The sequence below is a fragment of the Sus scrofa genome, chromosome 6 (assembly GCF_000003025.6).
Source record: "Sus scrofa isolate TJ Tabasco breed Duroc chromosome 6, Sscrofa11.1, whole genome shotgun sequence".
Classification (NCBI taxonomy): domain Eukaryota; kingdom Metazoa; phylum Chordata; class Mammalia; order Artiodactyla; family Suidae; genus Sus; species Sus scrofa.
The window spans coordinates 43,261,578-43,286,560 of NC_010448.4; the positions used below are offsets into that span (position 1 = coordinate 43,261,578).

The 24,983-nt window shown below is 56.9% G+C and overlaps 1 protein-coding gene across 1 annotated transcript in view; it reads right to left on the bottom strand.

The window, feature by feature from the left end:
- The window catches only part of PEPD (peptidase D), a 113,327-nt gene that overhangs the window by 84,515 nt on the left and 3,829 nt on the right, over positions 1-24,983 (bottom strand). The window contains exons 2-6 of the mRNA XM_005653273.3: positions 19,633-19,816; positions 17,675-17,802; positions 9,155-9,218; positions 1,592-1,639; positions 207-268 (exon numbers count right to left, since the gene is read on the bottom strand). Of these exons, the coding sequence (XP_005653330.2) occupies positions 207-268; positions 1,592-1,639; positions 9,155-9,218; positions 17,675-17,802; positions 19,633-19,816 (486 nt within the window). The remainder of the gene's footprint in view (positions 1-206; positions 269-1,591; positions 1,640-9,154; positions 9,219-17,674; positions 17,803-19,632; positions 19,817-24,983) is intronic.

Genomic DNA, 24,983 nt, shown 5'->3' on the forward strand with positions numbered 1-24,983 from the left:
CAGTGCTCCCAAGATCCCACCAATCCCGCTGCGCCACAGCACGAACTCCAGGCAAATTATTTTTCTAAGCATTTCCTCAAAATACCCGCTCAAACCCCTCCTCCTTGCCCATGTTGGGTGGAGTTTATAGATGAGGCCAGGCCCACTAGCAAGGGTGCGAGCTGGTGGAGGACAAAAGGAGGCAGTTCCCGGGGCCCAGGACTCACTTGCTGATGCCCTCAAAGGAGGCCTCCCTGCAGACACTGCCGCTGTCGGTGTTGACGCCGCGCTGGGGAGAGAGAGGGAATGTGAGGACACAGACCTGCCCCACGGGGACTGGGTAAGAAGGGGGAAGACCGCCCCAGCCCAGCCAACTCATCCCTTCCTGCCTTTCAGGTAACTCTAAGCTGGGTCCCAGCACAGAGGCAGCCCTCCCTCCTCTGCTACAACTTGAAAAGCAGGGAAAGCAAGGCCTCCTCCGTCTGCTGACCCAGCTCAGGCTGCCTGGGCACAGGCGGCATCTGCGTGAGAGGAGCTTAGGCCGGGATCACCGCCGACCACACCCCACCTTCCCAGGCTGGCCCGCTCCCCATGGACAGTGTCCCGCTAAGCCCTGTCAAATCCGGCCCTTCCAGAGAGGCGGCTGTGACCCGACTCAGGCAAGACGGGCCTCTTTCTCAGGGACACCAGGACTCGGTGTGACATGCCTCCCCTTTCTCCTAAGTGTAAGGAGACTCCAAGTGGAACTGAGGAGCTTAGACAAAACAAAAGACTCGGGGGAAAATGTCATTCCCCCCAGGGAGGCGGAAAACACCAGTTTTCAAACACCCGTTCTTCCCTCCAGACCTTCAGGTCCTGTCTAATTGTATCCCCTGCAGCCCCAATAAAACACACAGGCCCCTCCGTGACCACAATCATCTAACATAACCTTTCTTCTCAGCCATCAAAACAGCAGAGCGGGAACAGGAGCCCAGGTGAAGTGCTAACAAAAATAACCGAGAAAAACTCTCTCTGTAAAAATCAATTAACCAAGGAGACGGGTCACTCTTCATGGGTGAAGCTCCCCAGGGTCACAGAGGTGTAAGAAAACGGGCTTCTTCTCAGAACCACTTCACAGCCCAAGCGCCCCACTGCCCTGCTGGGGTGCCCCGTGCACCCCTGCCCGGCCCAGGCTACGGCAGGCCCTCGGTCCCCCGGTGCCCCACGTTCAAAATCTGATGGCACACAGCCCGCACCCTCACAGGCAGATGCAAAGGGTGTCATTATCAAAATCTATTAACACTCGAGGAAACTCAGGATGGAAGCAAACCGATAATCTCCATCCACAAACCCCGAGAGCACAGCCGGACACGATACATCCTCTAGTGCGGTGAGTGTGGTATCTTGTCACAAGGGCCTTGGGACAGGACACGGCCCAGCCCAGGGTGACTAGAGAATCAAGGACGTGGGCCTGGACCCATTCGGCCGGTCCGACTGAGGTGTCCCTACTGACCATCGCTCTCAATTTTCAGTCCTCCCCCCCGGCCCGACCTCCGCCAGGGCAAGTGGCTTCCTAAAGCCCCTCCCTCCCTGTACTCAAACCCTGCCCGGTCCCTGGATGCCAGCCACTCACCAAAGTGAGGAGGACAGAGGGGCTCCGTGATGTCAGGACGCTGGCGATCTGAAAGGTCAGAAAGAAGAATCTACTTTAGTGCCGTCCGATGAATCGTCATAGAGATGACATACCCACGTGATTAAACAGTCACGGCTCACATGGATGGAGCAGGTCCTTTTTTAATAGTTTTTTATTTTAACTCAATGAATTTTATTTACATTTAGAGTTGTACAACGAGCATCACAAGCCAATTTTATAGCATTTCCATCCCAAACCCCTAGCCCACCCCCCACAACCTGTCTTCTTTGGAAACATAAGTTTTTCAAAGTCTGTGAGTCAGCATCTGTTCTGCAAAGAAGTTCACTGTGTCCTTTTTTTAGATTCGACATGTCAGTGATTGCGTATGACGTTAGTGTCTCATTGGCTGACTTCATTTAGCATAATTTCTAGGTCCATCCATGTTGCTGCAAATGCCATTATTTCTTTCCTTTTAGTGACTGAATAATATTCTATTGTGTATTTTGTACCACATCTTCTTTATCCACTCTTCTGTAGATGGGCATTTAGGTTGTTTCCATGTCTTGGCTATTGCATATAGTGCCGCAATGAACACCGGAGTCCATATGGAACAGATCCTTACAAGAGGAAGTCTACAGAGAATATGGGACTTCGGAAAACCACACAGCTCTCAGGTGGCAGAGAGGGTTTCAAACCTAAACCTGGCACACGGCCCCATGTGCTGCCCTACCTCCAGGCCCCTGGCAGATTCCACCTCCAAACAGCTGGCCCCACCCACCCTCCAAGGCCAGCACCTCTGTTCATTTGCCAGCTCCCTCATGAAAAATATGTTCCGTGAAATCTCTTAGGCACTGGCCGAACCAGCCTCTGGTCCCCAAGGTAGACAGACACCCTCCTCCCTGCTCCCATTCATCTCCTTGACCATGTGGACTTGGCCACCTCACCAACCCTACCTCCTCACTCTCCGTCCCTCCCACAGCCCACGCAGGCCCCCACAGGCTGGTCCCTTCCTATTCAACCCTCTGACCGAGCACGCACGCCAGCCCCTGTCCCCACACCTTCACCGGGGCTCCCACCACTGCCCGCGATGCCTTCTCTCCAACTGAGCCCCTTCACCGACTGGTACTCAGGACCTAGGCTCCTGACCCCCCAGCGGGCTGGTTCACCCCGCCTCTACTGGCCCCCCAACTGTCCTCATTCCCTTGGCAAAGTGCCCATGATGCTGCATCAGCCATGACATCCATACCCTGTGGGTACCTGCCATCCCCCTGGGACCCCTTTCTTCTCTCTTTTTCTTTTCTTTTTACGGCTGCACCTGCAGCATGTGGAGGTTCCCAGGCTAAGGGTCGAATCAGAGCTACAGCTGCTGGCCTGCACCACAGCCACAGCAACGTGGGATCTGAGCCACTTGTGTGATCTACACCGGAGTGCGCGGCAACACCAGATCCTTAACCCACTGAGGGAGGCCAGGGATCAAACCCGTGTCCTCATGGATATTAGCTGGGTTCTTAACCCACTGAGCCACAGTGGGAACTCCTCTTCTTCCTCTCTTAACCCCACCCCTCAGTCTGTTCTGCATCTTGGCCACTGCAGGGCCTTCTGTATTTACACCCCCTCCCTACGCCCCCACCCTAAACTCTAACATTCTGACACAGGGTGAGTGAGGAGGACTTGTTTGTTGTTTCAACAGCTTTCTTGCACTATCACCACCATCACCAACACACTCCACGCTGCACATATTTAAATGCACATCTTGATAAGTTTTGACATATGTATGTATGTGCTTTTTAATACTGAGAGGCTCCCAGAGAAAACCTGGAAGATATTGAACACCATAAAAAGATAAAATACACCTACAAAACCATCCCCCTGAGACTTTTTATCTCCACACATAAAAACAGAGATCTGTAATGACATTTGGATCATATGGAGTTACACACTTCACTTATTTCCTGTCACTAAATATTCCTCAAATACGCCATTTTTACCAGTCCCTACTGTAGGGGAAGATAAATGTCCAGGGAGCCCTGGATCATGGCCTGTGCCAGTCACTGCAGACTCATCTCATGGAACCACCCAGGAAGCTGGCGCTGCAAATGCCCAGATTTCACTGGTGAAAAAGCTTACGGGTTAATCTGCCCAGGTTCAGAGTCAAAAGAGAGCACAGCCCAGAGCTACTACACCTGTGGTCGTTATATTCTCTTGACAGCTCGGTGTAGCTCATCTATTCATTCCTCTATTGGACGGTGACATTATGTATGATGATTATTATAAACAAGGCCCAAATGCACCGCCTGGTTTAGAAGTATTATTTCCTTAGGAGTTCCCACTGTGGTGCAACGGGATTGGTGGCACCTCTGCAGTGTCAGGACCCAGGTTCGATCCCTGGCCTGGCATAGTGGGATACGGTCTTGCTATGGCTGTGGTGTAGGTCACAACTGTGGCCAGGGATCTCCCTCCACAGGCTCGCGGGCAGCCAGAAAAAAAAAAAAAAGAAAGAAAAAGGATAAATTTAAAGAAAATTATTCCCTTGGGGGGAAAAAAGAAAAACCAACAACAAAAAAACTGACCCAGTGAAGCTGCTGGGTGCGAAGCCCCATACTCCGTCAAGGTTTTGATGCTCACAGCCAGATGACTCGGGATATGTGCCAACCACCCTCCCGCCAGCAGGTCCGGCGCTCCATCCCCCTGGGCCCACCCCGTCTGCTCAGTAATTGCTCTGAGAATGACCAGAGCACAGGCAGCACGTGGTGGTGCGTGGCTGGCACTCCCCAGGGAGGGGGTGGCCCATTACAAGGAACCAGAGCCGCACCTGTCAGGCCCTGCATGTGCTGTGATGTTGGCCGAAGGGTCTGCATTCATCAGCACGCAGCGGGTCCATCAATTACAGCGGCAGAACCGGAGAGCGAGCAGGCCCTTGGGGATTGTGTGTGCTCTTGTCCTTGGGAGAGGGGAGCAGGATAACGAATGTGCAGGCTGATGGGTTTTTCTCTTGGCTACGAGTCTGGACGTGCTGGTGGGGATGATGGAGGAGAACATAGCCTGCTCTCAGCGCCGCCCCATGTGCAGCAGGAGGGAGGCCGAGCGCAGCAGGCCAGGTGTCTGCTGGTCCTGGCAGGGCAGCGCCGGTTACTGATCACGACCCCTCGAGTAGGCCCCAGTTACCGCTGCGGCTGCAAAACCTGCCCCCATCGGGCGGCTGCACCAGCCCTTCCCCAAGGAGACCCATTAGCGCTCCCCTCTCATCAGCACACCCTGATTCCGTGTCTCAGAAATGAACGCGAAGAGGCAGCTAGGCGTCCCAGCTGGAAAAGCAGCTTCACACACAGGACAGCTTGGCTCTGTCAACCAAAGCCTCATTTCCATGGAGCGGTGGTCACTGGGGACCCATGGGCTCTCACAAACCGATGCTGGTAAACAACCCTGCCTCGCTTCCAGCCTCAGCACCAATTTCCCAGGTAGTCTCGCCGCACAGGCAGGTCAAGGCGGACAGCACACATGGAACTCTGCAGAGCCCCGCGGACAACCAGAGGCTTCCCGCGGACACTCTGAGCACCCTCGTGCCCAGGGCTCCGACCAGGCCTGGAGGCCACTCTTCAAGGGTGACGATCCAGGAAAAGGGGCTGGACAATCCATGACCAGTGCTGCCAAGAGAGCCTGCACTGCTCCAGGGGCTGGGCCTCACCATGCTAAAAGCAAAGCTTTTAAAAGTGAGCCTTTTTTGGGGCAGTCTGAAACAAGACTGCACACTGGTGGCCAGCAAGGTATTTAAACGTTCGATTTGTTTCTAAAAGTAAACATCGGGAAAGACCACCAACACTGTGTATTGACAGGTACTCATGATCACTCAGAGTATCTAGCAACCTTGGGCCAGCTGCCCCTTCAGAGGGCTGAGCGCAGACCCCACCACTCCCTGATACCTCTACCTACCGAGGCCAAGGGCCAAGGGGCATCCATCACTGTGCTGCCACCAAGGTCTATTGCATCTGCACCAGGGACCCTGGCAACACCTGCCTGGTGCCAGAGAGGAAAACACAACACGTGCCCTCCACCTGGCCAGCTCCTGTCCCCTGATAGAAACCAGTGTCTGCACTGCAATGCCTGGAGCACCTCTCAGCGTTCTCCTGAGCCTCCCCTCCCTTCTCAATAATTAAACTCAGGATCACTTATGGGAGGAAGGGAACTAGACAGCCAGGTTCGCTACCTCAGACACCTGTATTTTACACATGGTACCCAGCAACAGGCATGGCCTGGGGTGGGGGACTTCCTGCCTTCTTTCAGAGGCATCAAGGGTCAGCTGCCCCCAGTCTGTGACTTGTATGGATGGCCACGGCTGCCCAAAGCTGGATCAGGCTGAGCACCCTAGACCTGGCCCAGGAGCCCATCCCCGAAGGGCTTCCTGTCACATGATGGAATGGCCCTGGGCACCTCGAGGGCCTCCCAGCCCAGGTGTCTGTACCGCCATGCTCCATCCAAGCCACAGAAAATCAAAGGCACTTAGGAGTCTCGTCACCTCCACAGGTGTCTCCTGCAGCATCCCCTCACTGCTGACAGGGCAGGAGCAGAGGTGCAGGGGGAGCCTCCAGGGTCCAAAGGTTCTGGCTGGCATCCCAACTCTAGGATGCCCTGGCTGTGGGGCTGTGGATGGGGCCCTTTGCCGCTTTGACCCTTGGCCTCCTCTGTAATGGGGTGAGAGCTGCAGCCACCGGGGGCCAGAGCAAGAGGGAGACGCCAAGGTTACCGGAATCGGCAGGCACCACCCTGGAGTGAAGCACCTGACTCACAGTCCACATGGGCCCTTGTTTCCAAGAAGAACCACGGCGGTAATAGCCAAGACAAAACCGATTAACTGTGGCAGCGATAACAGCGGGGGCTGCAGAAAGCTCCTGTGCTCTCAGCTCCGCTGAAGCCTTCTGTATTTATGAAGCTTAGGATTCCGCTTCGTAAACACAGACTCAGAGTTAGCTGGCCTGTGGGCTCTAATTCTACACTATCATTACAGGCGTTCCTATTCTGACACTCAAGTCCTCCTCTGTGTCATCTCATTTGAAGGCCAGCTCTCCTTCGCCCCAGAAATCACAGGGTGAATGGAGTTGATTTCCCCACCCCATCCCCCAGTCATAAAAGCAACACTGTCAGGCTATGGCTGGGAGGATGTGGCACAAAAACATTCTGACTCTGTGGGCAGAGTCCCAGGCAAGGCAGGTCCGTGTCCCAGGACTCGTCCCAGGCTGCACCCTCCAGGAGTCACCCCGGAGAAGACCTGGAGGGTCAAGGTCTCAAAAGGTGATAATGTTAAGATGCAGTTTGGAGGCAGGAGAGATACGCCTGCCAAAGCAGAGGGGCAGAAGGAAATCAGACCTGAGGATGGGCACCACTCCCTCTCCAGCACTTAGAAATACAAGATGAGGAGTTCCCACCGTGGCTCAGCGGGTTAAGAATCTGACTAGGATCCATGAGGTTGCAGGTTCAATCCCCGGCCTCGCTCAGTGGATTAGGGAATCCAGTGTTGCCCTGAGCTGTGGTGTAGGTCGCAGACGCGGCTGGGATCTGGCGTTGCTGTGGCTGTAGTATAGGCTGGCAGCTACAGCTCTGATTTGACCCCTAGCCTGGGAACCTCCATATGCCACAGGTGCAGCCTAAAAAAGGCAAAAAGAAAAAAAAAAAAAGAAAGACACATAAGGTAAGAGGCAAATGCCCTCATCAGAAGCACACAAATAAATGTTCAGACTATTTGAGATCCTAAACACAAGAGGCTTAGAGAACACATCATGTGTATATTAACAGACTCTTCTGATGCTATGAGTCACCCCCCAAAAACCTGGGATTGAATCACATGACATAAAATAAAGATCCAGCCCCCTTCATGCTACAATTCAATCCGACAGAAAGTGCTACAGATATAGACCCCGTGGCCCTGGGGATGTCAAGAACACTCCTTCTTAAGCCCCTGCTGACTGGGCATCACCACACGGAGGACCAACTGCCCGTGTGGTCACTTTCTGCACCAGAGTGTGCCCCTGGCTACTGAGCTCAGCTCCCACCCCAACCAGCTCTGATGCCCACATGTCCCGGGGACTGGGCAGGAAGAGTGTGATGCTAGACTCTGGGGGGAAAGAACTGGGCCTTAGCCACAAAGACCAGGAAAGGGCAGAGTATAGACCAGAACACAGCCAGGATCCACCATGTCTACAAGTGATCCCAAGAGGCAGGGCAGGGTTGCCAGTGTAGACGGGAGTCGGCAGGGGATGCAGAGGGCTGCGGCACAAGGTCCGTGTCCCAGGGCCCGTCCCAGGCTGCACCCTCCAGGTGTCACCCTGGAAAAGACCTGGAGAGTCAAGGTCTCAAAAGGTGATAATGTTAAGATGCAGTTTAGAGGCAGGAGGGATACGCCTGCCAAAGCAGAGGGGCAGAAGGATGGGTAGACATGGAGAGAGAATGGGCACCACATTCCAGGACGGCAGAACAGAAGCACGACTGTCCAGCATAGAGGATGGTCCTGGCACCAGCCTGCTGGGGCACGGCACGGGCAGTCATCAAGGTGAGCTGTCTGCCCCCAAGCAGGCCAGGCTGGTTCTGCCCAGCACCGCCTGTCTGACCTAGATGCCCGGGAAGCAGCCTCCCACCCAGGGCCATCATTCTCCCACACAGCCTGTGTCCTGCCCAAGGGAAGGCGTGGAGGCATGGGTGCTGCTGCTGGGCCTCGGCTGGCTGGCTCCTCCAGCAGCTTCCACCCTGCACCCCGGCTCTCAGGGTATGACGACTTCTGTCTGGGCAAATGTGGTACAGAGGGGCCCTGTCCAGCTGATCCTGCCAGGCCAGGGCACCTCCCAGTGTTTATGTTCTAGGCAACAAAGACAGCATCCAGGGATAGAGCAGAGCAGCCTCCAGTGTGCCTGGCAGTGGTTTGGTGTCAGGGGCCCTTGGTTTCTAAGGAGACCACAGAGGCGAGTGGCTATGCTCTCACCTCTGCCACAACCCGGCTTTATCAGCAATGGAGGTCAGGGGTGGCCCCCTTTGACTGCCTGGATTGGGGACAGATTCAAAGCCCCGGGAGGACAGTCACATGGCAACCCAGGCCACACGACACCATTGGGCAACCACGCTGGGAAGACAATGAAAGCCAGGGACCTCCAACCCCACCCCACCCCCCTCCTCCGGGCCACTCGTAGTCTGGGGCTTTTCTGACTGCAGCATCTGCAGCTGGCCAGGGCTGGTGGGAAGGGCCCAGCTGAGTCTGGGGAGCCCTTAGACCAGACCTTCATAGAGACCCCCAACCCCCAGACCCCATGTGCAGCTCAGCAGCCACATCCCAGGTACCAGACACTTCCAGCCACGGAGTCGGTCACCGCCTGGGGCAGAGCAGGGGCCTCCTGGGGAGCTCTGAGCCACACGGTTCCTGAGCGCCCTCCGAACAAGGGCACTGCCACGGCAGCTGGTGGCCGGGCTGCGGTGTCTCGCGACATCCAGCCAGGCTGCGGCAGAGGGAGACGAGGGAATCTGGAGCAGAGGGGTGACTAGAAGCCCTGTGCCGCCACAGAGGAGGGGTCCGCCACCACTGACCTCGTCCGCATAATGGACGTCGTCCACGGCGTACTTCTCCTTGAAGTGCTCCTTGGAGTGGATCCTCAAAGGGAAGCACAAGGAACACCAGGGTCAGAGTTTGGCAGCGGGGGTGCCCAGGCTGCATTCCCCACCCCCGAGCCCAGGCCAGGAAGCCCCAGGCCCATCCCTGTCCCAGCCAGCACATGGCACCAAGCCAGTCTGCCCAACACAGGCTCGGGGGGCAGAGGGCACTAAGCCACGGAGTGAGGAGTGACGGCCGAGCCCCACCTGCCTCCCTCCACCTCCCCCAGCCGACCTTGGCTCCTCCTTGGAGCCCGTGACCCTGGCCACTCGGGGTAAGCAGCTGCAGACATACCTCCCTCCACCGCCACCAGGCAGCCAGCCAGCACACCCCACTCTTTGGGGCGTGAAATAAGCTGCCTCCCAAGCCCCCACGGAACCTCTTTAATGGAAAGTTTAAAAATTAACACTTTAAAGAAGTCAGTACCAGTATTACTCACAGCGATGAGGAACATTCAAGCTTACTCATCGTCCCTGAGAAATCAGCCCGTGAAAAGACAAAGACCCAGGCTAGGGGAGGCTGGGTAGCCTTTGCCTTCCTCCCGCAGGGCTCCTGGTCCTGGCTGCACACTGGACGGCAGCCCCACCCCCCAGCCTCTAGGTCAGCAGATGAGTCACTGTCACTGCTGGTGACAGAGCTCACATCAGGAGCACCAGCCAAGTCTAGGGACATAGGCATGCCGTCCTGCGCCGTCTCACGCCTGAGCACCACATCAGCACAGGGGATTCAGCCCCATCCTGCCTGTGATCACATGGTATTCCAGTCACTGAGTGTCAGATCCGAAAGAGGCCTCAGAGGAAGCAGCAGATGGTTTTCTGATCGGGCTTCCTGGGCTCTGCAGGGCGAGCGGATGACAGGGAGATGGAGAGGCCAAGGACAGTGCGCCTGGGTGAGACCCAGGGGGGCCAGAGAGGCAGAGCACGCTGGGACTGGGAGATGGCCAGCTCTGACAGCTGGCTCCACCAGCCCTTGAAACACCAATGACCAGCATCACTGCCCAAGAGACAGGTTTCCACTCCCCGCTCTAAGCCCTGCACCATTTCTTCTCCACCCAAACAAGCATTCCAGACTGGGCTGTGGCCGGAGCACAGAGCACCACCCAGAGACATGTGGGTGGGCCTCGGGGACCAGCAGCAGGAATTCACAGCCTCGGGAGGGGAGCTGGGCCAGGGAGGCAGTGGTCACTCCAGTGGGTGACACCAGGCCCCAGAACCCTCTTGGCTTCTCTGAAGAAGGCGCTGGGTGTCACGTTCCCACTATTACGTAAATCCACACAATTCAGCCACATGAGCTTCTCTGTTTGAGACAGGACTTCAAAGTTAAATGGCCCAAGTCTGGTGCCTCCATTTGCACTGCCTGAAGCAGCTACATGGGGCAGGAACTGATGATAAGTACCTTCGCCTGGATGCTGGAGGCCCCGGTGCCTGGGTTTACTGCAAAGAGCTCACTGACCCTTTGCTACTGAGGGGTGGCACTCTCAGCAGAGCACAAATGCATTGGCCAGAAGGGCAAGAGGCAGGGCCATCAGTGGCACCACCACCTTCACTCTGACTGCCCGGCTCCAGTCCCAGATCTAAGAGAGAAGCCCAGCATCCTCCGCAGGTCCCCAGTTCCCCTTTGGTCCCCAGTCTCTGCATCACCTCCAGCTGTGACAGCATCAAAAGCGAACTCCTGAAAGATTCAGGAGGAGCCAAGGACCTGCTTGCGAGGCCAGCCTCCAAGATCCCTACAGCGGGTGCCTTAGTCGTGAGCCTGGGCACTGAGCTTTTCACCTCCCCTCCCCTCAGGGACCCTAACCCTCCCAGCTCACCCAAGCCATCCTGCAAGGGAGTCCCTGGAAAATGTGCGCCTGCCTGCCCTGCCCGGGAGTCTCGGCAGCCAGGACCCAGTGGAGACCCCGGAGACTTTAGAAACTGGGGACATGCCCTGCATTTGACCTGAGCTCAAGGTCTGAACCAGGTGGAACCTAAGGAAGCAGGGGGAGGAGGGACAAAGCAGAGGGGAACACAGGGAGCTGTGATCTATGGGTGGCCCCAGGGCCATGCGCTCACCTGTCCACCCCTCGCTTACCAGCAGTGAGCCACTTCACTGGCCACGAACGGCAAGAGCCAGCCAGTGCACAGGAGAGCCAGCTGCTGCCGTCCTGGTGCCCAGCAGGAAGTGAGTTCAGGCATCAGCCCCACCAAGCACCCTTTGCCCTTCTCGGTGAGGTCGGATGACACAGTCCAGAGCACAACCTAGGTCTCAAGGGCCCAAGCTGCCCAACTAGCCACAGGCCTGAATCTCATCAAGAATAGCCATTTGACATTGGCAACCTAAAAGCTATGGGCATCTTTTCTGGCACTCTGCATGTTCTTTTTTTTTGTCTTTTCAGGGCCATACCCACGGCATATAGCGGTTCCCAGGCTAGGGGTCCAATCGAAGCTAGAGCTGCCAGCCTACGCCACCACCACAGAAATGCAGGATCCGAGCTGCATCTGCAACCTATACCACAGCTGATGGTAATGCCGGATTCTTGGAGCGAGACCAGGGATTGAACCTGTGTCCTCATGGATGCTAGTCGAGTTCGTTACTCCTCAGCCACAACAGGAACTCCCTGCATGTCACATTTTTTTTTTTCCCCTAAAGGGCAGCGATAATTAAGTTTGAACAGTACTTATCTTTCCTGTTTTGAGGCCAGTTACAGTAAAAATGAAATGTCATCCTGAGGGATAAGTGTGTCAGGCTGCCACGTCGAGCCAGCCAGTAGAGGCTTGGCAGCCACTATTTGGAGTTGACGGGAGGAGTGGTGGGTTCACACGATCCCTGCAGAGCTGGTTGCAGAGGTCCCTGGGCAGCTCTATGACAACTGAGTGCCAGGCTGGCAGTGGCCACACAGCGGGCTGTGTGCTGTCCGGCTGGAGTGTGGGGTCCAGTAGGGCAGCTCAGGCTGGAGCCCATCCCATGGGAGATCCAAGTAGATGCAACTGGAGGAGAGAGGGCAGGTCAGCCAGGAAGCCCAACCCAGCCCAGAAACTCTCCTTTCAAAAGGAAGGGACAGCTTGGGCAGGAGAGAGGAGGGAGGGCTCCACTCAAAGGGGTTCATGTGGTCAAGAAGGAGCTCCCATCATGGCTCAGCAGTAACAAACCTGACTAGTATCCACGAGGCTGCGGGTTCAATCCCTGGCTTTACTCAGTGGGTTAAGGATCCAGCGTTGCCGTGAGCCGTGGTGCAGGTCGCAGACACGGCTCGGATTCTGCATTGCTGTGGCTGTGGCCGAGGCCAGAGCTGCAGCTCTGATTTGAGCCCCTAGCGTGGGAACTTCCACATGCCATGGATGTGGCCATAAAAAGTTAAAAAAAAAAAAAATGAAAGAAAGAAAGAGCCAGTGTCTGAGGACCCAGCAGGGGCGGGCTTCTCCACCACCAGCAGGTGGGCCCAGACTAGGATGAGGGAGGCCCTTCCCAGAGCTCAGGGTCAGGGCTGGTGCAGTGAGTGTCAATACCCTGTGAGGGGCCTCCTGGGAAAAGGAGACATTGAATTAATGCCCATGGTGCAGATACGATGGAGCCCTCCAGAAAAAAACTTCCCAGTGCAGGTCTGGCCGATTAGCTGACCACCTGCACGTGGTTAATGAATAAGTAATAGGACCAAATTGCAGCCATCATCATCAATTTCCAGCCGCCAGAGTCTGCCTGCAGCTGCAAACAGCGTCGCGGCCTCTCATCCTGCTCAATGCCCTGCACTTATTCCGGAATGAAGTCAGCAACCATTTCGGGGCTCTGTTAGCTTGTCAGGGAAAAGCAGAGCTCTCCAGAGCTATGTGGGCGCCTGATCCTGGGAGTCGCTCCCGTGACCGTGAGGGCAGGGCAGCACTTCTCAGAGAGGCCCGCTCCTGAGGCAGAGGTGATGAAGAGGAGGCCTGAGGTCAGAGGAGCCCGGGAGAGGTGCCTGGCTGAGAGTTCTGGCAAACGCCTGGCCAGGCCTGGGGCTGCACGGGATTGGGCTCCCTGCAAACCGCCTGGGGTAAGAGCCAAAGGAATTTCCTGAACCTGCACCCTTGGCAGTGCCCACACACCCTCCCGGAAGACAGAGGGAGCCAGGGCCAGGCTACCAGGCAGGCTGAGGCAGCCTCCTCCTGCGACCTAGGGGTGGGTACGGAGTCGGGGGCAGTGAGTGTGAAAAACCACACCCCCCCTCAACACACACACATTCCCTCGCAACACACACACCCTCCACATACACACCCTGCCAATATGCACCCCCGACACACACACACCCTTCTCCACATACACATGGCACACACCCCAACCCCTCACACACACCCTACCCCACAGCATGCACCCCCACACACACCCTACACTACACACGGCACATACCCCACCCCCCAGTATCCACCCACACACACTACACCAACACATACCATACTATACTCCCCCACCCCCCCCACACACAGTGCAGACACGCATACACACACCCCAGAGCTCACACGCTTTGGTTTCCATACCAGAAAGTACTGTGCTCAGGGCCTCAGCCCTGGAGAGAGCCCCCTCCTCTCCATAGACCGCCCCCCCACCCCTGCCCCTGCCAGCCACACTGTCTCCGGCTCCAAGCCTGAGGTCTCAGCCAGGACAGGAGCAGAACACGGCCAGACTCAAAGGCTCCAGCCGGGCCCAAGTCGCTCGTCCTCTCTTGGTGCTGCAGCTGCCCAGGGTGCTGAGTCACAGAGGGGATTTCTTGCCTGCTCAGAGGACCCCAGACACCCCAGCAGCCAAAACCGCCATCCGCTGAGCCTGATTCTGACCAAAATGTTGGGAAATACCCTCACACCAAAAAGGCACCAGACGTTTGTAAGCAACAAGTCCAAACACAAACAAATTAGAAGCTACCACACTCTCGCCCCCTAAAAGGCCCGGGGTGAGGAACAGGCTGAGCGCGGGCTCGGCGTCTGCAACCCTGACAACAGGACAGGCTGTTTACACAGGAAGTGGCAGATCTGCAGACGGGGGTGTTGTTTCCCCGGGCGACTTTGGATTGCAGTTATCTGCCAGATGGATTTTCAAAAGCCGTCAGATAGAGACTCAAAAGGAAGCTGAGGAGCTGAAGGTCAAATGTTCAGTCTGGTGGGTTTTGATTGCAAAGGCCAGGTAATCCCATCAGGCTCACTCCAGCCCTATTGATTATTTGTGTCTGGAAACAGCTATACACATCAGATCTGGCCGCTCCCCACCTCCAGCCCCAGAAAACCAACCCCCTCTATTGCCCTGTTCCCATCGGGCCTCCTCCCCCGAAGGCTTAGGACATGGGGACTAGGAGAGGGTGGCCCCAGTGCAGAGGGAAGGAAAGGCCTGTGCAGGTGGGCAGGGAGAGGAGCCAGGTCTGCAGAAGACAAGAAGCCAGCTCTCCACTGTAGGGCCGGAGCGCCCCTTGGGACTGGCCTGCTCAGCATGCATGTGGAGCTTTGCCGTCAGGGAGACCCACCCTGCAGACCCATTGGTGCCCTCAAAGGTCCACACTGGACAATCAGCCACCCTGGCAAAGCAGGGACAGACTAGAGAAACTGTAACAGCAGTGTTAGAAACCTAGCCGTGACCAAAGCACAGAATGTCATCCCCGTATTATTGAAGATGACACTCCAGGGTAACCAAGTGCCAACAGCTGCTTCCCGAGCAATCAGGTGCTGGGTTTTAAACCCTCAAGTCAGGTACCACTTGGGTCCCCAGATGCTGGCTGTGGGCAGGCAGGGTGAGATCTGCTTCGGTTTTCCCACTGGACAGTGGAGTTCCCGAGGCAGGGACTGCGCCCTGGAGGTTGCCCACCCCTCCCGGGGACAGGTGCTCCCTGACTTCTTGGGAGAGTCAGCTCTGCATAAAAGGCAGCAGATGCTCAGAAGAGCCCCTCCTGACAGAAACGCCCCAGTGTCCACGCCCACGTCTCAGGTGCAGCATCTCTGGCTGCCGTGCTGCTCTGAGTGGTGGGCATCTCAGCCCCAGAGCCAGGAGGCAGGGCCCCAGGGAGGCTGAGAGGGCGGCCAGGCCAACACCAGGGGTGCCACCCAGGGGCCCAGCTATTCCCGGACACACTACTGGCAGGAAGGGCTCTGGGAGAATCTTTTTGCCAAGACCAGATCTAAACTCTCACCAGGAATCTCCTCCAGTTACCAGGGCTTTGTGACAAACCACCCTGACACGCAGGAGAGTTACAAAGCATTTATCACATTCGTGGACCAAAGGTCCGGCTCTGTCCTGAGCCCTGAGAGGGCTGGGTCCTGGAGTCATCAGCTCAGTGGATGGTGCTGGAGTCTGGGCCCCTGGCCGCGTGGCGGCTGGGCTGAAGGGCGAGTGTCCCAGGAGTGAGGACCAAATGGAGACCACAGCGCACTTTACAGTCTAGCCTCAGGAGTCACACAGGGACCTGGCCACATTCACTTAGGGAGACAGGCACCCAGGTCCTGACCACGTCAAGCAGGAAGGAAGATTCTAGCTCTCCACAGGGAATGGCCACAGATATTATGGACGTTACAAGCTGCCTGTCCCCAGCACCCTGCCTCAGTTCAGTGTCACAAATATAACTGTCCCCAGTGACCATCGCCGTGATGACAGCCCTGGTGATGCCTCATGCAGAGCATCTTTGCTGGTCCACACATCGGGCATCAGAAGCCCAGACGGTGGCCAGACCCGCTCCCCAAAGAGGCCCACTGAGCCTTCAGGCAAGCTTCCACACTGCATGGGCCACACCACCACACTGAGCCCGTTCCCTCTTTAAAACTCATCATAGGACTCAGACAGAAATAAAGCTCGATGGAAAAGGTCCTGACAGGATGAGGACGCAAGAGCTGGGTGAGGCAGGAGCCACCTTCCCAGGAGCACGCACATCTCCTGATCTGCTCATGTAGCTGCAGGGACCCAGATGGACACTGAGGGCCCGCCCCAGGCCAAACCCAAGGCCGGCTACTCTGCAGGAGCAGACACACTGCAGCCAAATGCGCAGGGTGGTCCAGAGGACAGAGGAGACACCTCCCTTGCCAGCCCCCTCTGCAGCCCACCCCACCCCAGGCCTGGGTAGCATCCAGCCTACGGAGCTCTCCTCCCCCCACCCCACCCCCCGCAGCCACTCCAATGCCGCACCCTCTGGGAAGAAGGCGGTACAACTTTCCAGCGCCCACCCTCAGCCAGCATGGGGGTCCCTAGACACCTGCTCACTCTGCTGGGGGTGAACATTTATGCCATCTGCCCCAGGGGCCTCCAGGAGGGCCAGAACCTATGTGGCCACCCAGCCATCCACCCCAAAGGCCAGCTGGATGGGGCAGGTCCACTTCCCACCATCCCTCCCCAAGGCCACGACAGGAAAACACCCTGCCTGCCAAGGGAAGCACAGCCCACTTCTCTTCTGCTGCTGATTATGCTTAAAAAGCAAAGCTGAAGGCCCAGGGCCAGGGATCCTGCCAAGTGGACTTAGAGCAGAACCACTGAAAGCTGAAACCCTCACCCCGAGATGGCAGGAGAGGTACATAGCAAGCCAACCGTGGAGGCTGTGGTGTTTGTACTGAAGGGCCAGTGGGGCCGGGCAGCACACAAAGGAGGAGGTTTGGGGGGCCCTGCCCTGGCTCTCTGCACAGAGCCACGTCCCTACAGCAGCCAGGTGCCTTGTCATTCAAACCACCGCAGACCTGCCAGTCTATCTGGTAATGAGTATTTGGGGACAGAAGACAGCAAAGGCTGCAATTTATACATTAGCCCAGAATAAGCACTCCCCTGGCAGAAATGACATGCTGGAAGGCGGTGGGCATTTAGCAGGATCCTCTGGTCACCTCAAGCATCTCTAATTAAATACAGTTCCACCTCAGTGCCTCTGAGCAGGCAGGATGGCCCTGGGGACAGGTGGACGCAGCTAAGGGCCATAAAGCCAGCAGGCATCACGGATGATGGGGGAGGCAGCCTCCAGCTTCACCCAGGCCTCTGGCCCCACACTTCGCACACAGCCCAACCCTAGAGCACAACCTTAGAACACGACCCAGTCTCCCTTAAACCGAGTGAGGCAGGCCCTGCGTAGCTTAGTCCTAAAGCAGGCACACAGGAGGCATCCGATAACACCCCGAACATCAGTGATGGGCCTCAAGGAAGGGCCCCAGGCTGCCCTCCCTGATCCAAGTCAGCCCCCACCACACTCTCACGGACGCCATGCAGGAGGTGATGGTCCACTGGGGTCCAAGCCTCAGGCATCTCTGAACAAAGCTGGGAATGCAGAATTTCAAGATTCCGAACAAACAGGACCCCAGTCTGTGGCTCCAGCCCTGACACCCCTTCTCAATCAAGGGCACAGGTCTCTGGCCCAGAGCAGGCCAGGCTGTTAACGGGCAGGGCCCTCTTGCTACTCTTCCCCCTTTGCCACCCCCAGGCTGGGCCCTGCACCCACCCCCATCCCCAGCCAGTCAAGCAGTCAGCAGACAGGTCACACGCCCCGAACGGCTCCTTACTTTCCCATCCAGGTGGCATGGCTGGGAGGAAGCCTGGGCACGAACAGAGTGGATGTCCCAGAGTCTATGTCAATCACGCCGTAGCAGCCTGGCTCGGTGACACCAAACGCCCAGTGAAAGAAGGACTCCTGTGGCAGAAACAGGGGACATAGTACACCCAGTCAGCAGGATAGAAACATGAGGTGCAAGGAGAAAGGTGGGGCCCCCGACCGAAAGCCTTCCTTCCTGCACCCCAGAGAATCAGCTGGGGCCCACTGAGCCCTACACCACCCTCCATCCCGGCACCCTGCCCCCAACGCCAGCTGTGGGCTGCCGTCTCCTCTTGCCAGGATTGGGGAGGGGACAGCATGGCTGGCTGCTCTGACCCTGCTTTGAGCCTCCTTTGATGATGCAGGTTTCAGGCCCACCTCGCCAGCCCTCAGGCCCCTGCTAGGCCAGGCTAGGACACAGGTGCCCGCGAGCACCATGGGTCCGGCGTGGCCCTGCCCAGGCCCCCCTGCCACCCTCACCTCTCTGCCACCCTCACCGCCTGCAGGCCCGCAAGATGCCACCTTGACTTAGACGCCCAGGCCGGATGTCTGCTCAGAAATGGATTCCTCCATTTAGGCCGGCTTCCTTCCTTCTCCCACCCCCGGGGCAGCGGATGACTTCAGTGTTTAGCATTAAACACGGAGCTAAAATAACGTTATAAAGGTATGAAGTGGAGGAGGCTCTTTTCTAAAATTAATCTCGCATAACATCAGTAAGGGAGCCAACGGCTGAATTTAGATCGCTTCTTAAACCGCAGAATATGGAAGCCTCGAGCCTCGAGATGGAGACCAGTCAGAGAGCACTTATGCAGACCGCCACGTCTCCAGTGACCAGGGGACGGCAGGCTTGCAGCTGCAGGAACAATGCGGCAGGGGGAAGCCCTCGGGTAGGAGGAGGCCCCTCGCCGAGAAAATACCACACTATGGCTCCTGGCAGTGGAGCTCGGCCAGCCCGTGCCCTGCAGGGGGTGGCACTGTCCAGCTGGGAAGGCCACATCTTGCCATCCGCTCTCCACGTTCAGCTCCCCTCCTGCTCCCCTGCCTCCTCCCGGACCTGGATGCTGGATGGCCACGTCCTCTGGGCTCTGCCTACACCCAGGGAGTTCCAGTGTGTCAGACCCCTTGTTCTGGGCGTGGCAGGGACAAGAGGGCATTAGACTTGGCATCTGGAGATGGGGTTCTAATTCACCCTCCGGCAAGTCATTTCCCCTCGGAGCCTGTTCACCTCTTCTGTAAAGTGGCTGCCATGCCAGGATCAATGAGTGCGGCCGGCTCGGAGCCACCCTGGCTTTCTGGGAGAGCCCCCTGGTGACTGTCCTTGTTCCCATTCCCAGAAACTGAGTGTGCCAGCAATTCTCAGCCAAGGCAACCACATCCAGGGTGGCTCCCTGCAGCTGGGCCACCTGCTGCCCCACAGGGTTCCAAAACCTCGAGGAGCCCCTGGATCACTCCCCAGGGGAGGACACGAAGCCCAGAGAGGGTCACGGGGTCAGCACTGGCCAAAGTGGGACCAATGCCCAGGCCCCCGACTCCTGCTCAGACCTTGCTCACATGCCTCCTCCAGGAAGCCTTTCCTGCTTGCTCCCCTGGACTATCATCTCTGTGTACTTTGGCCTGAGAGATCCCTGCTTGCTCCCCTGGACCATCACCTCTCTGTACTCCGACCTGAGAGAGCTGAGGTTGGCTGGTGACAGCTCTGCCCCAGCCACTGCTGAGAAGGCTCTGCCTGCCCCACCCAACCCCACCCTATCCCCTGGACTGTGGCCTCCCTGGGGACCCAAGACTTGGCCTGCCTTCAGAGAGCTTCTTCAGGGTCCCCCAGGGGGCAGAGCTGCCCAGAGCCACCAAGTTCGGTGCCGGAGGAGGGCAGACAGCTGACAGGAGGCCCAGTGCGTACTCAGAGATGCTGGAAGCTGCTGGTGGGCTCACCTGGCGGAAAAGGACCCCAGTGTCAGTGCAGTAGCGCTGCGTCTCCTCCCCGCCCTGCAGCACCACCACAGAGCCGGCCTGCACCGCAGGGTTCTTCCGCAGCCGCTCACACAGGCGCCGCCTGTTCAGGACAAACAGCGCCAGCGGCACCTTCAGGGTTTCATTGCCCAGCCAAAACGAGGGTCTGCAAAGACACACACAGCCAGGCAGGCTTCCGTTAGTATCACTGGGCCCCTTCATACCACAGGACCCCTCTCAGCACACAGCAGGCTGGCCTCCATCTGCTTGTGACCCAGAAACTGTCCCTCACTGGGCCGCCCGAGAACAACAGAGCCTTGTCAACCACGCCCTCCCCTCCTGTCCCTGAGCCCTGGATCACAAGTGGGGATGTGGGCAGGTGGCCCCACAGAGGGAGAGCCTGCAATGGTTTGGAGACGCACACCTTCCCCGGCTCCCGCCCTCAAGGAGCTTCCCATCCACGTGACATCTGGCCCAGGGGACAATGCAGCCCTGCCCACATGCCTGCAGGATGCCATCTTTGCACATCACAGACCTGGCAGCCTCACCTGAGCCAGGACACCTACCTATCCCTCCCCTCTCCCCACACACACCCCAGGGCACTCAGCAAGCCAGGCTAGTATGCACCACGGGCTGGAGGGGGAACCCAGGGCGAGGGGGAGCCCAGGACCCGGGAGTGGCAGCCCTTGGGGTGCTGACCGCGAGGCGAGCACCAGCGAGGGGTGAGCTGCTGAGACCTCACAGCCGGGCAGGGCCAGGCCTGCAGGGCAGGTGGGTGTCTCTCCCCACCACCACCCCGGCTTCCCTTTTCCCTGAGAAAATACTGCCTCTCCTCCCAGCACCCACTCCCCAAACCCCACCTGCCTCAGGACTCCTCACGCCACTGCTTCTACTGGAAGCTTCCCTCCCCCCAGATGGGATGGTGCCTGCCCCACCCTCTCGCATCTTCCTGGGTTGCTCCCCCATCGATCCTCCTGAATCTCAGCATTCCAGCACCCAGGAACCTCACCCATCCTAAAAATAAATAAAAGCACTGCCCTTGACCACTGTGCCCTCCAGCAGTCAATTCCTCTCTCCCTTTGCCATCAACACCCTCTGAAAAGCCACCCAAGCCTGTCCCCATGTGTTGGCCACCCATGGTCTCCTCATTCTACCCCTCCCCACCAGATCCCTGCCCACCCCCTCCCTACGCTGTAGGGGATACAGTGACCCCACCCTCCTGAATCTGCAGGTGGGTGCCCAGTCCTCAGGGGGCCTGGATGCCAGGGACACTGGAGGCCACAGTCTCTGCTGAAACCCTGCCTAGCTAGCACCAGCCCCTCCAGGCCCCTCTCCATCCTCCGTCTCACCTCCATCTCCCACCCGGACAAGTGCAGGGAACTCTCTGCTGCTCCAATCCCAGCTTCCCCCACAGCCAGGTCTGCACCCCCGTGGAGGGAACCTTAAAAAAGGCACGTCCCAGCAGGTGCTCCCCTGCTCGACCCCTCCCCGCTTCCCAGTTCACCTAGAACACAGTGGAGGCTCATTTCCAGCCACAAGGTACAGAGGAAGCCCACAGGCGTCTCGCTCTTCCCTAAACTCCAAAATCACGCCACTGGGGGCCGTTGCTGCTGCTGCCCCCTGGGAGAGAGCCCGTGGGAACCAGGCCTCTGCAGAAATGCCCCCTCTTCCGTGGAGGCTTTCCCAACAATACCATCCAAACCTTCCCCTACACTCTTCACCTCTCTCCAGAGCACACCTCACTGCCTGACTGTGTTCGTGTACTTGCTCGTTGTCTCTCCAGGTAAAATGCCCACTCTGTGAGGGCAGGGACCTTGTCTCCTTCCCAGAACCTAAAACAGTGCAGCATCAAGGATGAAATGGAAGAAGTGCAGTCCCAGGGCCCGGTCCAGTCTCCTAGCAAGGCCGGAGCCAGGGTGGAGGAGCTGGGCAGGGGCCTGTGGTATGTGCAGAGGGAGGCCCTACAGGCTGTCTGGGCAGAGGGCGTAGAGGTCGAGGTCAAGGACAGCCCAGAGCTGGTGTGAGGGAGGGGCCTCTACCTGGGAGGGCAGTGAGAGCTGGGCAGGTGGACCCTCCCCTCAGGGCACTCAGCTGGCCAAGGGACCCTCAGAGGCAGGTGACACCTCCTGCTCATCTTGGCTCCAATGCTTTTCTCAGGATGGTTTTCCCTGGCTTCCTTTTTTTTTCTTTTGCTTTTTTTTAGGGCCGCACCCGCAGCATAAGGAGGTTCCCAGGCTAGGGGTCGAATCAGAGCTACAGCTGCTGGCCTACACCACAACCACAGCAATGTGGGATCTGAGCCAAGTCTATAACCTACACCACGGTTCATGGCAACACCGGATCCTTAACCCACTGAGGGATGCCAGGGAATGAACCGACATCCTCAGTGGGGGATGGGGAGGGGCTGGACAGAGAATCCACTCCCCAGCTCCCTCCCTGGGGGAACCCGGAACTACATTGGCCACCAAGGCCACAGCAGGGGCCAGGCAGCCCTTCCCACACAGGGGCCTCGCTGGCTCCTGATGAGCTTGGCTCCTCTTCCTCCCATGTGTGCTTAACCTGCCCAAAGATCTGCGAACAGACCCACATTCAGTAGGCCCTTGGAGTGAGGCTCCGCCTGGTAGGTCTCTACTGAATGGACACATTTGCCTTCCAACATATATGCTGACTGGTGCTCATTGGTGAGGTCCAACTCCTCCCTCCAGAATGCAAACCCCATGAAGACGGAGATCTGGTTCTGCTCTGGTCACCACTGCCCCCGGCCCAGGACTGTGCTTGGCACACAGCAAGGGCTCAATAAATATTGGCTGAGTGCACAGCTGTCACAGCCTGGGGCCACCCACACAGCTGTACTGATCAGAAGTTGCTACATCAGCCCAGCGGGACAGGAAGCTGAACGCTTGGGCTGGCCTGGCCCACCCCACATATGATCTGGGGCCCCTCCCCGGCACGTGCCCTCACTCACTCCCTGGCAGGGTCGGGGGGGGGTGGGGGGGACAGGTGGCCAGGGTTCCTCTAAGCTGGCGGCTTTCCTGCTATGCTCAGCCATAAGGATGAAAGGGCAGCAGTGACAGCTCAGAAACAGGACTGCAACCCAGCTGGCCGTGCTGCAGGAACTGAAAGTGCAGCCACCAGCACCTCTGCCCAGAGTCCCCCACGCCCCCCATTCTTTCCCCTTACGCAGCAAAGCCCACTGGTGTGGGCACCGGGAAGAACCTTGTCTCTACAGACTCCCAAAGACACAGAGGGAACGCCACCGAGGCACTGCTGCAGATGGCCTTGGCCAGAGATGCAGACTCAGCAGCACAACTGCCTGAAAATGACCCACCTCAGCCCTCCGGCTGCAGAGCCCCGCCCACCTCACTCCCCCTCCCCCACCCCCAAACCTCAGCTTCCTCCTTAAACACAAAGGGTACCACTCGTTCCTCCTGGCCACACCACGTCCCCACCCAGAAGCCGATTTCATCTTATCCATAACTTCTGAGAGACCTAAATTCCTCAGGGCACCTAGACAGGAACCTTCTGGCCCAAGGGCCAAGCAGCACAGGTCAACACAGGCGACTTGATAAGGTACCCTCCCTGTGATCCTCAGCTGCTATTGCAAAGAAAATCTACAATACTAGCTAATCCTCCACAGGGCTCCGCCAGAACAGAGCACAGGGAGCCCCCAGGCAGGCCGATGGCTGCAATCATTCATTACTGCAGGGCACCCCAGAATCAAGGCTTATAGAGACATGCCCTTTGATTCCTTGTGGCATAAACCAACCCCTCAGAGAGAATGTTGGGCCCAGAGCCATCGCAGGTGGCTTTTCCCTGCAAGTTCAGCAAAAGCAGCACTAATAAAACATCCCCAACTGATTTCTGCTGGAGCCTCTGTTAACTGGCACCTGGAATTGGAACAGCAAAAGCCAGGTCATCCCGTGTCCAAGTGTAAATAAGGCGCACTTTACTGCAGGCAGCCAAGGGCACGTGCAACTCCCAGGGAAGAGAGCAGGGCTAGGGGGCAAAGGCTCCAGGGTATCAAAGAGACCCACGGAACAAGCTCCCCCATGGGCCAGCCCACCCCTGCCAACTGCCAGAGCCCAGGAAGCCGCCAGTGACCAGCACCTGGGAAAGGTGTGATGCTGCTGCCCCTGAGACCTGTTCTCGTCCCCCCCAAATCAGTACTGAGCCACCACTTCCTTTGTCCTCAGTGGCCACATGTAGGGTTCTCACCCAAGGCCCTTGGAATTTAGGGACTCCATCTACTTGGATGGGAAAAAAATTACATTTTTATTTTCCTAATCACATTCAAATTAACATTTCCTTCAATTATTAATGTAAGCAACTAACCACAACAGTACCAGCAAGCAATACGTGAAACAATCACCAACAGAAATCAGAGGTATTTTCATGTCACTTTTTTTTTTTTTAAAAGGGCTGCACCTGCAGCACATGGAGGTTTCCAGGCTAGGGGTTCAATTGGAGCTCCAGTTGCCAGCCTACGCCACAGCCACAGCAACATCAGATCCAAGTCACATCTGTGACCTACACCACAGCTCACGGCAACACCAGGTCCTTAACCCACTGAGCGAGGCCAGGGATCGAACCCGCAACTTCATGGTTCCTAGTTGGATTTGTTTCCGCTGCACCATGATGGGAACTCTTCATGTCACATTACCGATGTCACAGTATCTCAAAATATGACTTTTGCTTCCACTACTTCAAAATGAAGGTGGTTATTAGACCTGCTGTCTTTACTAAATGTGTTAATCAAGAAGCGTATATTACTAACCACAAATTTCTTTAATTTTTAAAAATTTTACTGAAGTATAGTTGATTGTCAATGTTGTGTTAATTTCTGCTGTACGACAAAGTGATTCAGTTATACCTATACCCCTATCCTTTTTCAGATTCTTTTCCCATATAGGTTATCACAGAATACTGACTAGAGTTCCCTGTGCTATACAGTGGGTCTCGGTGACCATCCATTCCACATACAATAGTGTGCAGATGCCGGTCCTTAACATCTTGATAACTGAATTTTGACATAATTGGCTTCCCTTGTAATCCTCTGTATTTTATTTCACACACATATATATATTTTTTTTAATGGTCGCACTCATGGCATATGGAAAATTCCCCGGCCAGGGACTGAATCCGAGCCCCAACTGGAACCACAGCTGCAGCAATGCAAGATCCTTTAACCCACTGCACTGGGCTGGGTTTGAACCCACACCTGCACAGCGACCCGAGCCACTGTAGTCAGATTCTTAACCCACTGTGCCACAGCAGGAACTCCCTATTTCATATATTTTAAAACATCATGCTAAGAAGGATCCAAAGGCCTCACT